General features: G+C 39.4%; 1 protein-coding gene across 1 annotated transcript in view; it reads right to left on the bottom strand.

Annotated features, from left to right (window-relative positions):
- Positions 1–10626, bottom strand: part of LOC128703874 (uncharacterized) — a 66969-nt gene extending 56343 nt beyond the window's left edge. The window contains exons 1-3 of the mRNA XM_070104935.1: positions 10475–10626; positions 5563–5691; positions 1807–1911 (exon numbers count right to left, since the gene is read on the bottom strand). Of these exons, the coding sequence (XP_069961036.1) occupies positions 1807–1911; positions 5563–5691; positions 10475–10547 (307 nt within the window). The 5' untranslated portion in view covers positions 10548–10626. The remainder of the gene's footprint in view (positions 1–1806; positions 1912–5562; positions 5692–10474) is intronic.
- Positions 10627–12711: the final 2085 nt, after the last annotated feature.

The raw sequence follows: 12711 nt of genomic DNA, 5'->3' as shown, positions 1-12711 counted from the left end.
TACTAGTTAATAACAAGAAGTTACTAGTTAAAAACTAGAAGTTACTAGTTAATAACTACTAGTTACTAGTTAATAACAAGAAGTTACTAGTTAATAACTAGAAGTTACTAGTTAATAACTAGAAGTTACTAGTTAATAACTACTAGTTACTAGTTAATAACAAGAAGTTACTAGTTAATAACTAGAAGTTACTAGTTAATAACTAGAAGTTACTAGTTAATAACTACTAGTTACTACTTAATAACAAGAAGTTACTAGTTAATAACTAGAAGTTACTAGTTAATAACTACTAGTTACTAGTTAATAACAAGAAGTTACTAGTTAATAACTAGAAGTTACTAGTTAATAACTACTAGTTACTAGTTAATAACAAGAAGTTACTAGTTAATAACTAGAAGTTACTAGTTAATAACTAGAAGTTACTAGTTAATAACTACTAGTTACTAGTTAATAACAAGAAGTTACTAGTTAATAACTAGAAGTTACTAGTTAATTACTAGTTACTAATTAATAACAAGAAGTTACTAGTTAATAACTAGAAGTTACTAGTTAATAACTAGAAGTTACTAGTTAATAACTACTAGTTACTAATTAATAACAAGAAGTTACTAGTTAATAACTAGAAGTTACTAGTTAATAACTACTAGTTACTAGTTAATAACAAGAAGTTACTAGTTAATAACTAGAAGTTACTAGTTAATAACTACTAGTTACTAGTTATTAACAAGAACTTACTAGCTAATAACTACAAGTTACTAGTTAATAACTAGAAGTTACTAGCCAATAACTAGAAGTTACTAGCCAATAACTAAAAGCTGCTAGCCAATCATAAGAAGTCTTGTGATAACTAGGAAGTTTAATCACCTAAAAATAGCAGTTAGTTAAAGGAGGTTAACTAGGATAATAATAGACACTAGTGAGGTTAATTAGGATAATAATAGACACTATTGAGGCTAATTAGGATTATAATAGACACTAGTGAGGTTAACTATGATAATAATAGTCACTAGTGAGGTTAACTAAGATAAAAATAGTCACTAGTGAGGTTAACTAGGATAAAAATAACTAGTGAAGTTAACCAGGATAATAATAGACACTAGTGAGGTTAATTAGGATAATAATAGTCACTAGTGAGGTTAACTAGGATAAAAAAACTAGTGAAGTTAACTATCATAATAATAACAACTAGTGAGGTTAACTAGGATAATAATAGTAACTAGTGAGGTTAACTAGAATAATAGTTACTAGTGAGGATAACTAGGACAATAGTAGTAACTAGGGAGGATAACTAGGACAATAGTAGTAACTAGGGAGGGTAACTAGGACAATAGTAGTAACTAGGGAGGGTAACTAGGACAATAGTAGTAACTAGGGAGGGTAACTAGGACAATAGTAGTAACTAGGGAGGGTAACTAGGACAATAGTAGTAACTAGGGAGGGTAACTAGGACAATAGTAGTAACTAGGGAGGGTAACTAGGACAATAGTAGTAACTAGGGAGGGTAACTAGGACAATAGTAGTAACTAGGGAGGGTAACTAGGACAATAGTAGTAACTAGGGAGGGTAACTAGGACAATAGTAGTAACTAGGGAGGGTAACTAGGACAATAGTAGTAACTAGGGAGGGTAACTAGGACAATAGTAGTAACTAGGGAGGGTAACTAGGACAATAGTAGTAACTAGGGAGGGTAATCCTAACACATTCAACTGAACGTATCCCCCCGTTCCTTATATCGCCCATCGGTGCCTTCCCTTGCCTACCTGGTGTTGTGTGGCCCCTACGGGCTTTGCGCCTCTCCCTCCCTACCTTGGTTACAGTGGAGTCTGGTACAGACAGCCTGGCTGTTAATACAGCCACACCAGTTACAACTGTTGTCTTCCTTCCAGAGTGAGTTATCGTAGCACTGGTACCCTGTACTTATAATGATGATTAGTATTAGTGGTAGTAGTAGTGGTAGTAGTAGTAGTAGTAGTGGTAACAGTGGTGGTAGTGGTGGTAGTAGAGAATTATTATTATCATTATTATTATTATTATTATTATTATTATTATTATTATTATTATTATTATTATTATTATTATTATTATTATTATTATTGTTATTATTATTATTATTATTATTATTATTATTATTATTATTATTATTATTATTATTATTATTATTATAATTATTACTATTATTATTGCAATATTTGTGCAATTTCGTCGCCAATAATTAGGGAAGTGTATGTTTCTCAGTTTACCTGAAGAGAGTTCCGGGGGTCAACGCCCCCGAGGCCCGGTGTGTGACCAGGCGTCCTGGTGGATCAGAGCCTGATCAACCAGGCTGTTACTGCTGGCTGCACGCAAACCAACGTACGAGCCACAGCCCGGCTGGTCAGGAACCGACTTTAGGTGCTTGTCCAGTGCCAGCTTGAAGACTGCCAGGGGTCTGTTGGTAATCCCCCTTATGTGTGCTGGGAGGCAGTTGAACAGTCTCGGGCCCCTGACACTTATTGTATGGTCTCTTAACGTGCTAGTGACACCCCTGCTTTTCATTGGGGGGATGTTGCATCGTCTGCCAAGTCTTTTGCTTTCGTAGTGAGTGATTTTCGTGTGCAAGTTCGGTACTAGTCCCTCTAGGATTTTCCAGGTGTATATAATCATGTATCTCTCTCGCCTGCGTTCCAGGGAATACAGGTTCAGGAACTTCAAGCACTCCCAATAATTGAGGTGTTTTATCTCCGTTATGCGTGCCGTGAAGGTTCTCTGTACATTTTCTAGGTCAGCAATTTCACCTGCCTTGAAAGGTGCTGTTAGTGTGCAGCAATATTCCTGCCTAGATAGAACAAGTGACCTGAAGAGTGTCATCATGGGCTTGGCATCCCTAGTTTTGAAGGTTCTCATTATCCATCCTGTCATTTTTCTAGCAGATGCGATTGATACAATGTTATGGTCCTTGAAGGTGAGATCCTCCGACATGATCACTCCCAGGTCTTTGACGTTGGTGTTTCGCTCTATTTTGTGGCCAGAATTTGTTTTGTACTCTGATGAAGATTTAATTTCCTCGTGTTTACCATATCTGAGTAATTGAAATTTCTCATCGTTGAACTTCATATTGTTTTCTGCAGCCCACTGAAAGATTTGGTTGATGTCCGCCTGGAGCCTTGCAGTGTCTGCAATGGAAGACACTGTCATGCAGATTCGGGTGTCATCTGCAAAGGAAGACACGGTGCTGTGGCTGACATCCTTGTCTATGTCGGATATGAGGATGAGGAACAAGATGGGAGCGAGTACTGTGCCTTGTGGAACAGAGCTTTTCACCGTAGCTGCCTCGGACTTTACTTTGTTGACGACTACTCTCTGTGTTCTGTTAGTGAGGAAATTATAGATCCATCGACCGACTTTTCCTGTTATTCCTTTAGCACGCATTTTGTGCGCTATTACGCCATGGTCACACTTGTCGAAGGCTTTTGCAAAGTCTGTATATATTACATTTGCATTCTTTTTGTCTTCTAGTGCATCTAGGACCTTGTCGTAGTGATCCAGTAGCTGAGACAGACAGGAGCGACCTGCTCTAAACCCATGTTGCCCTGGGTTGTGTAATTGATGGGTTTCTAGATGGGTGGTGATCTTGCTTCTTAGGACCCTTTCAAAGATTTTTATGATATGGGATGTTAGTGCTATCGGTCTGTAGTTCTTTGCTATTGCTTTACTGCCCCCTTTGTGGAGTGGGGCTATGTCTGTTGTTTTTAGTAACTGTGGGATGACTCCCGTGTCCATGCTCCCTCTCCATAGGATGGAAAAGGCTCGTGATAGGGGCTTCTTGCAGTTCTTGATGAACACGGAGTTCCATGAGTCTGGCCCTGGGGCAGAGTGCATGGGCATGTCATTTATCGCCTGTTCGAAGTCATTTGGCGTCAGGATAACATCAGATAGGCTTGTGTTAACCAAATTCTGTGGCTCTCTCATAAAAAATTCATTTTGATCTTCGACTCTCAGTCTGGTTAGCGGCTTGCTAAAAACTGAGTCATATTGGGACTTGAGTAGGTCACTCATTTCCTTGCTGTCATCTGTGTAGGACCCATCTTGTTTAAGTAGGGGCCCAATACTGGACGTTGTTCTCGGCTTTGATTTGGCATAGGAGAAGAAATACTTTGGGTTTCTTTCGATTTCATTTATGGCTTTTAGTTCATCCCGCGATTCCTGACTCCTAAAGGATTCTTTTAGCTTAAGTTCGATGCTTGCTATTTCTCTGACCAGTGTCTCCCTACGCATTTCAGATATATTGACGTCTTTTAGCCGCTCTGTTATTCTTTTCCGTCGCCTGTAAAGGGAGCGTCTGTCTCTATTTTACATCTACTCCTCCTTTTTCATAGAGGAATAAGCCTTGTGCATACATCGAGTGCCACCAAGTTAATCTGTTCTAGGCATAAGTTGGGGTCTGTGTTGCTTAGTATATCTTCCCAGCTTATATCGGTTAGGACTTGGTTTACTTGGTCCCACTTTATGTTCTTGTTATTGAAGTTGAATTTGGTGAATGCTCCCTCGTGTAAACACTGGGTGGTGTATGTTTCTCAGTGTGTATACACTGGGTGGTGTATGTTTCTCAGTGTGTATACACTGGGTGGTGTACGTTTTCAGTGTGTATACACTGGGTGGTGTATGTTTCTCAGTGTGTATACACTGGGTGGTGTATGTTTCTCAGTGTGTATACACTGGGTGGTGTATGTTTCTCAGTGTGTATACACTGGGTGGTGTATGTTTCTCAGTGTGTATACACTGGGTGGTGTATGTTTCACAGTATGTATACACTGGATGGTGTATGTTTCTCGGTGTTTATACACTGGGTGGTGTATGTTTCTCAGTGTGTATACACTGGGTGGTGTATGTTTCTCAGTGTATATACACTGGGTGGTGTATGTTTCTCAGTGTGTATACACTGGGTGGTGTATGTTTCTCCGTGTGTATACACTGGGTGGTGTATGTTTCTCAGTGTGTATACACTGGGTGGTGTATGTTTCTCAGTGTGTATACACTGGGTGGTGTATGTTTCTCAGTGTGTATACACTGGCAGGTGTATGTTTCTCAGTGTGTATACACTGGCAGGTGTATGTTTCTCAGTGTGTATACACTGGGTGGTGTATGTTTCTCAGTGTGTATACACTGGCAGGTGTATGTTTCTCAGTGTGTATACACTGGCAGGTGTATGTTTCTCAGTGTGTATACACTGGGTGGTGTATGTTTCTCAGTGTGTATACACTGGCAGGTGTATGTTTCTCAGTGTGTATACACTGGATGGTGTATGTTTCTCAGTGTATATACACAAACAAATACTTTAATACACAATGAAGTATTCTTGACTCGTGGTGTACAGGTGACCTGCAGCCTTAATGACCCTCGTGCAGTAGATAGTCTTGAAACCCAGTTACCCGACCAAACACATGCTGGAACCAAGGGTGGTAACCGAAAGGGAATCAGTTTGGCAGTACCATATCTGGTACAATTTACAGGTAACCCACAAACAATACATATGCAGATCTTACATATAAACACCTCTTACATATACCTGTAACGCAAACTTACTGAGTGTGTCGTGGCCGTAGCAGTAGTTGGTGGTTCGAGCCACCTCACACCCTGACCACATACAGACGAAGGTGTTGCAGGCGTCGTTCCACTGAGACGACGGGTAACACACGGGGTAGTAGCTTCGAACTGGTGGTCAGAAACACAAGAGGACACTTGAGTGTTGCATCAGCACTACAACATATCAACACACTATGGTTCCCTCTGGAAATACCACGTAAGCTAAGCTGAATACCATTACGGCTGTGTTAAAAGCTATGGAAAAACACCATTACAGCTGTGTTAAAAGCTATGGAAAAACACCATTACAGCTGTGTTAAAAGCTATGTAAAAACACCATTACAGCTGTGTTAAAAGCTATGGAAAAACACTATTACAGCTGTGTTAAAAGCTATGGAAAAACACCATTACAGCTGTGTTAAAAGCTATGGAAAAACACCATTACGGCTGTGTTAAAAGCTATGGAAAAACACCATTACAGCTGTGTTAAAAGCTATGTAAAAACACCATTACAGCTGTGTTAAAAGCTATGAAAAAACACCATTACAGCTGTGTTAAAAGCTATGCAAAAACACCATTACAGCTGTGTTAAAAGCTATGGAAAAACACCATTACGGCTGTGTTAAAAGCTATGGAAAAACACCATTACAGCTGTGTTAAAAGCTATGTAAAAACACCATTACAGCTGTGTTAAAAGCTATGAAAAAACACCATTACAGCTGTGTTAAAAGCTATGTAAAAACACCATTACAGCTGTGTTAAAAGCTATGGAAAAACACCATTACAGCTGTGTTAAAAGCTATGGAAAAACACCATTACAGCTGTGTTAAAAGCTATGTAAAAACACCATTACAGCTGTGTTAAAAGCTATGTAAAAACACCATTACAGCTGTGTTAAAAGCTATGTAAAAACGCCATTACAGCTGTGTTAAAAGCTATGTAAAAACGCCATTACAGCTATGTTAAAAGCTATGTAAAAACGCCATTGAAGATGTGTTAAAAGCTATGTAAAAACACCATTACAACTGTGTTAAAAGCTATGGAAAAACACCATTACAGCTGTGTTAAAAGCTATGGAAAAACATCATTACAACTGTGTTAAAAGCTATGGAAAAACACCATTACAGCTGTGTTAAAAGCTATGGAAAAACGCCATTACAGCTATGTTAAAAGCTATGTAAAAACGCCATTACAGCTATGTTAAAAGCTATGTAAAAACGCCATTACAGCTGTGTTAAAAGCTATGGAAAAACACCGTTACAACTGTGTTAAAAGCTATGGAAAAACACCATTACAACTGTGTTAAAAGCTATGGAAAAACACCATTACAACTGTGTTAAAAGCTATGAAAAAACACCATTACAGCTGTGTTAAAAGCTATGGAAAAACACCATTACAGCTGTGTTAAAAGCTATGGAAAAACACCATTACAACTGTGTTAAAAGCTATGGAAAAACACCATTACAGCTGTGTTAAAAGCTATGGAAAAGCACCATTACAGCTGTGTTAAAAGCTATGGAAAAGCACCATTACAGCTGTGTTAAAAGCTATGGAAAAACACCATTACAGCTGTGTTAAAAGGTATGGATAACACCATTACAGCTGTGTTAAAAGCTATGGAAAAACACCATTACAGCTGTGTTAAAAGCCATGGAAAAACACCATTACAGCTGTGTTAACAGCCATGGAAAAACACCATTACAGCTGTGTTAAAAGCTATGGAAAAACACCATTACAGCTGTGTTAAAAGCTATGGAAAAACACCATTACAGCTGTGTTAAAAGCCATGGAAAAACACCATTACAGCTGTGTTAAAAGCTATGGAAAAACACCATTACATCTGTGTTAAAAGCCATGGAAAAACACCATTACAACTGTGTTAAAAGCCATGGAAAAACACCATTACAGCTGTGTTAAAAGCTATGGATAACACCATTACAGCTGTGTTAAAAGCTATGGAAAAACACCATTACAGCTGTGTTAAAAGCTATGGAAAAACACCATTACAGCTGTGTTAAAAGCTATGGATAACACCATTACAGCTGTGTTAAAAGCTATGGAAAAACACCATTACAACTGTGTTAAAAGCTATGGAAAAACACCATTACAGCTGTGTTAAAAGCTATGGATAACACCATTACAGCTGTGTTAAAAGCTATGGAAAAACACCATTACAGCTGTGTTAAAAGCTATGGAAAAACACCATTACAGCTGTGTTAAAAGCTATGTAAAAGCACCATTACAGCTGTGTTAAAAGCTATGGATAACACCATTACAGCTGTGTTAAAAGCTATGGATAACACCATTACAGCTGTGTTAAAAGCTATGGAAAAACACTATTACAGCTGTGTTAAAAGCTATGGATAACACCATTACAGCTGTGTTAAAAGCTATGGAAAAACACCATTACAGCTGTGTTAAAAGCTATGGAAAAACACCATTACAACTGTGTTAAAAGCCATGGAAAAACACCATTACAGCTGTGTTAAAAGCTATGTAAAAACACCATTACAGCTGTGTTAAAAGCTATGTAAAAGCACCATTACAGCTGTGTTAAAAGCTATGGAAAAACGCCATTACAGCTGTGTTAAAAGCTATGGAAAAACACCATTACAGCTGTGTTAAAAGCTATGTAAAAACACCATTACAGCTGTGTTAAAAGCTATGGAAAAGCGCCATTACAGCTGTGTTAAAAGCTATGGAAAAACACCATTACAGCTGTGTTAAAAGCTATGGAAAAACACCATTACAGCTGTGTTAAAAGCTATGTAAAAACACCATTACAGCTGTGTTAAAAGCTATGGAAAAACACCATTACAACTGTGTTAAAAGCTATGTAAAACGCCATTACAGCTGTGTTAAAAGCTATGGAAAAACACCATTACAGCTGTGTTAAAAGCTATGTTAAAACACCATTACAGCTGTGTTAATAACTAAACCAGTAAAAAAAACACCAAATCAATTTAAAACACGGGTGCAAGCGGTGTTTTTTCCAACTGTATTCGTTATATTATCGTTGTTCATCACATACCATCTTCAGCGCAATTATTCTGTGCTATTTTCTGGTACAAATCCATCGAGAAATTATATTTTGGATGTCAATAATGTCACCTTTTGATGACTCTATGATACCCACATATGAAGGCTTTACAAGGGTACTAGGGACTGGAATTACAAGGGTACTAAGGACTGGGATTACAATGGTACTAGGGATTGGAATTACAAAGGTACTAGGGACTTGAATTACAAAGGTACTAGGGACTTGAATTACAAAGGTACTAGGGACTTGAATTACAAAGGTACTAGGGACTTGAATTACAAAGGTACTAAGGACTGGGATTACAATGGTAATAGGGATTGGAATTACAGAGGTACTAGGGACTTGAATTACAAAGGTACTAGGGACTTGAATTACAAAGGTACTAGGGACTTGAATTACAAAGGTACTAGGGACTTGAATTACAAAGGTACTAAGGACTGGGATTACAATGGTACTAGGGATTGGAATTACAGAGGTACTAGGGACTTGAATTACAAACGTACTAGGGACTTGAATTACAAAGGTACTAGGGACTTGAATTACAAAGGTACTAGGGACTTGAATTACAAAGGTACTAGGGACTTGAATTACAAAGGTACTAGGGACTTGAATTACAAAGGTACTAGGGACTTGAATTACAAAGGTACTAGGGACTTGAATTACAAAGGTACTAAGGACTGGGATTACAATGGTAATAGGGATTGGAATTACAGAGGTACTAGGGACTTGAATTACAAAGGTACTAGGGACTTGAATTACAAAGGTACTAGGGACTTGAATTACAAAGGTACTAGGGACTTGAATTACAAAGGTACTACAATGGTACTAGGGATTGGAATTACAATGGTACTAGGGACTTGAATTACAGACGTACTAGGGACTTGAATTACAAAGGTACTAGGGACTTGAATTACAAAGGTACTAGGGACTTGAATTACAAAGGTACTAGGGACTTGAATTACAAAGGTACTAGGGACTTGAATTACAAAGGTACTAGGGACTTGAATTACAAAGGTACTAGGGACTTGAATTACAAAGGTACTAGGGACTTGAATTACAAAGGTACTAGGGACTTGAATTACAAAGGTACTAGGGACTTGAATTACAAAGGTACTAGGGACTTGAATTACAAAGGTACTAGGGACTTGAATTACAAAGGTACTAGGGACTTGAATTACAAAGGTACTAAGGACTGGGATTACAATGGTACTAGGGATTGGAATTACAGAGGTACTAGGGACTTGAATTACAAAGGTACTAGGGACTTGAATTAGAAAGGTACTAGGGACTTGAATTAGAAAGGTACTAGGGACTTGAATTAGAAAGGTACTAGGGACTTGAATTACAAAGGTACTAGGGACTTGAATTACAAATGTACTAGGGACTTGAATTAGAAAGGTACTAGGGACTTGAATTACAAAGGTACTAGGGACTTGAATTACAAAGGTACTAGGGACTTGAATTACAAAGGTACTAGGGACTTGAATTACAAAGGTACTAGGGACTTGAATTACAAAGGTACTAGGGACTTGAATTACAAAGGTACTAGGGACTTGAATTAGAAAGGTACTAGGGACTTGAATTAGAAAGGTACTAGGGACTTGAATTAGAAAGGTACTAGGGAGGAAGTGGATGAGGAGGAAGTGGATGAGGAGGAAGTGGAAGTACCTACTTACTACTAGGTGAACAGTGACAGCAGGTGTAAGGCAACATACCCAGCTGTTCCACCCGTCACCTAACACCCAGGTACCTATTTACTAGGCGAATAGGGGCAATAGGTGTCAGGTAATATGCCCAACTTTTTCCACCCGTCCCGGGATCGAACCGAGGTTTTCCAGGTGTAGGCTGAAGGCCCTACAAACAACACTTTACCAATCAGAGGGCGACATCCTGAAGTCAGAAACAGAAGCCCAGTGGCCAGCTGGTACCCTGTAAGCCAGGGCATGACGTGTGGCTTGGCTTCTCCTGAGGTCACTGCAGATGCTGCCCTGGGAGTGGCAGGCTTGGCAACTGGCGTGTTGCAAGGCGGGCTGTTGCAAGGGTTATGTTGATTTGTTGATTTCTCGGGTTCCCGGGTTTTAGACTCGCGTCACAAACTTAGCAGATGTGTTGATCAATATGGCAAGTGTTGCAAGGTATTGCTTACCTCAACACTGTGTCAGCTTACATTTGTAGTGAAGGGTGTGGGTGTGCCACACACCCAGGGTGTGGGTGTACCAGACACACAGGGTGTGGGTGTACCAGACACCCAGGGTGTGGGTGTACCAGACACCCCGGGTGTGGGTGTGCCAGACACCCAGGGTGTGGGTGTACCAGACACCCAGGGTGTGGGTGTGCCACACACCCAGGGTGTGGGTGTGCCAGACACCCAGGGTGTGGGTGTACCACACACCCAGGGTGTGGGTGTGCCACACACCCATGGTGCGGGTATACCAGATACCCAAGGTGTGGGTGTACCAGACACCCAGGGTGTGGGTGTGCCACACACCCAGGGTGTGGGTGTGCCAGACACCCAGGGTGTGGGTGTACCACACACCCAGGGTGTGGGTGTGCCACACACCCATGGTGCGGGTATACCAGATACCCAAGGTGTGGGTGTGCCACACACCCAGGGTGTGGGTGTGCCAGACACCCAGGGTGTGGGTGTACCACACACACAGGGTGTGGGTGTACCACACACACAGGGTGTGGGTGTACCACACACACAGGGTGTGGGTGTACCACACACACAGGGTGTGGGTGTACCACACACAGGGTGTGGGTGTGCCACACACCCATGGTGCGGGTGTACCAGATACCCAAGGTGTGGGTGTGCCACACACCCAGGGTGTGGTTGTGCCAGAGACCCAGGGTGTGGGTGTACCACACACACAGGGTGTAGGTGTACCACACACACAGGTTGTGGGTGTACCACACACACAGGGTGTGGGTGTACCACACACACAGGGTGTGGGTGTACCACACACACAGGGTGTGGGTGTACCACACACACAGGGTGTGGGTGTACCACACACAGGGTGTGGGTGTACCACACACCCAGGGTGTGGGTGTGCCACACACCCAGGGTGCGGGTGTACCAGATCCCCAAGGTGTGGGTGTGCCACACACCCAGGGTGTGGGTGTGCCAGACACCCAGGGTGTGGGTGTACCACACACACAGGGTGTGGGTGTACCACACACACAGGGTGTGGGTGTACCACACACACAGGGTGTGGGTGTACCACACACACAGGGTGCGGGTATACCAGATACCCAAGGTGTGGGTGTGCCAGACACCCAGGGTGTGGGCGTACCGTACCTTAGCTATGATTAAAATACTAATAATATAATAATAATAATAATAATAATAATAATAATAATAATAATAATAATAATAATAATAATAATAATAATAATAATAATAATAATAATAATAACAATAATAATAATAATAATAATAATAATAATAATAATAATAATAATAATAATAATAATAATAATAATAATAATAATAATAATAATAATAATAATAATAATAATAATAACAATAATAATAATAATAATAATAATAATAATAATAATAATAATAATAATAATAATAATAATAACAATAATAATAATAATAATAATAATAATAATAATAATAATAATAATAATAATAATAATAATAATAATAATAATAATAATAATAATAATAATAATAATAATAATAATAACAATAATAATAATAATAATAATAATAATAATAATAATAATAATAATAATAATAATAATAATAATATTTACTACCAGTACATGTACAAGGTATACCAGTACATGTACAAGGTATACCAGTACATGTACAAGGTATACCAGTACATGTACAAGGTATACCAGTACATGTACAAGGTATGCCAGTACACGTACAAGGTATACCAGTACATGTACAAGGTATACCAGTACATGTACAAGGTATGCCAGTACATGTACAAGGTATACCAGTACATGTACAAGGTATACCAGTACATGTACAAGGTATACCAGTACATGTACAAGGTATACCAGTACATGTACAAGGTATACCAGTACATGTACAAGGTATACCAGTACATGTACAAGGTATACCAGTACATGTACAAGGTATACCAGTA

The sequence above is a fragment of the Cherax quadricarinatus genome, chromosome 95, assembly GCF_038502225.1.
Source record: "Cherax quadricarinatus isolate ZL_2023a chromosome 95, ASM3850222v1, whole genome shotgun sequence".
Lineage (NCBI taxonomy): Eukaryota > Metazoa > Arthropoda > Malacostraca > Decapoda > Parastacidae > Cherax > Cherax quadricarinatus.
This window is presented reverse-complemented; position numbering and strand designations above follow the sequence as displayed.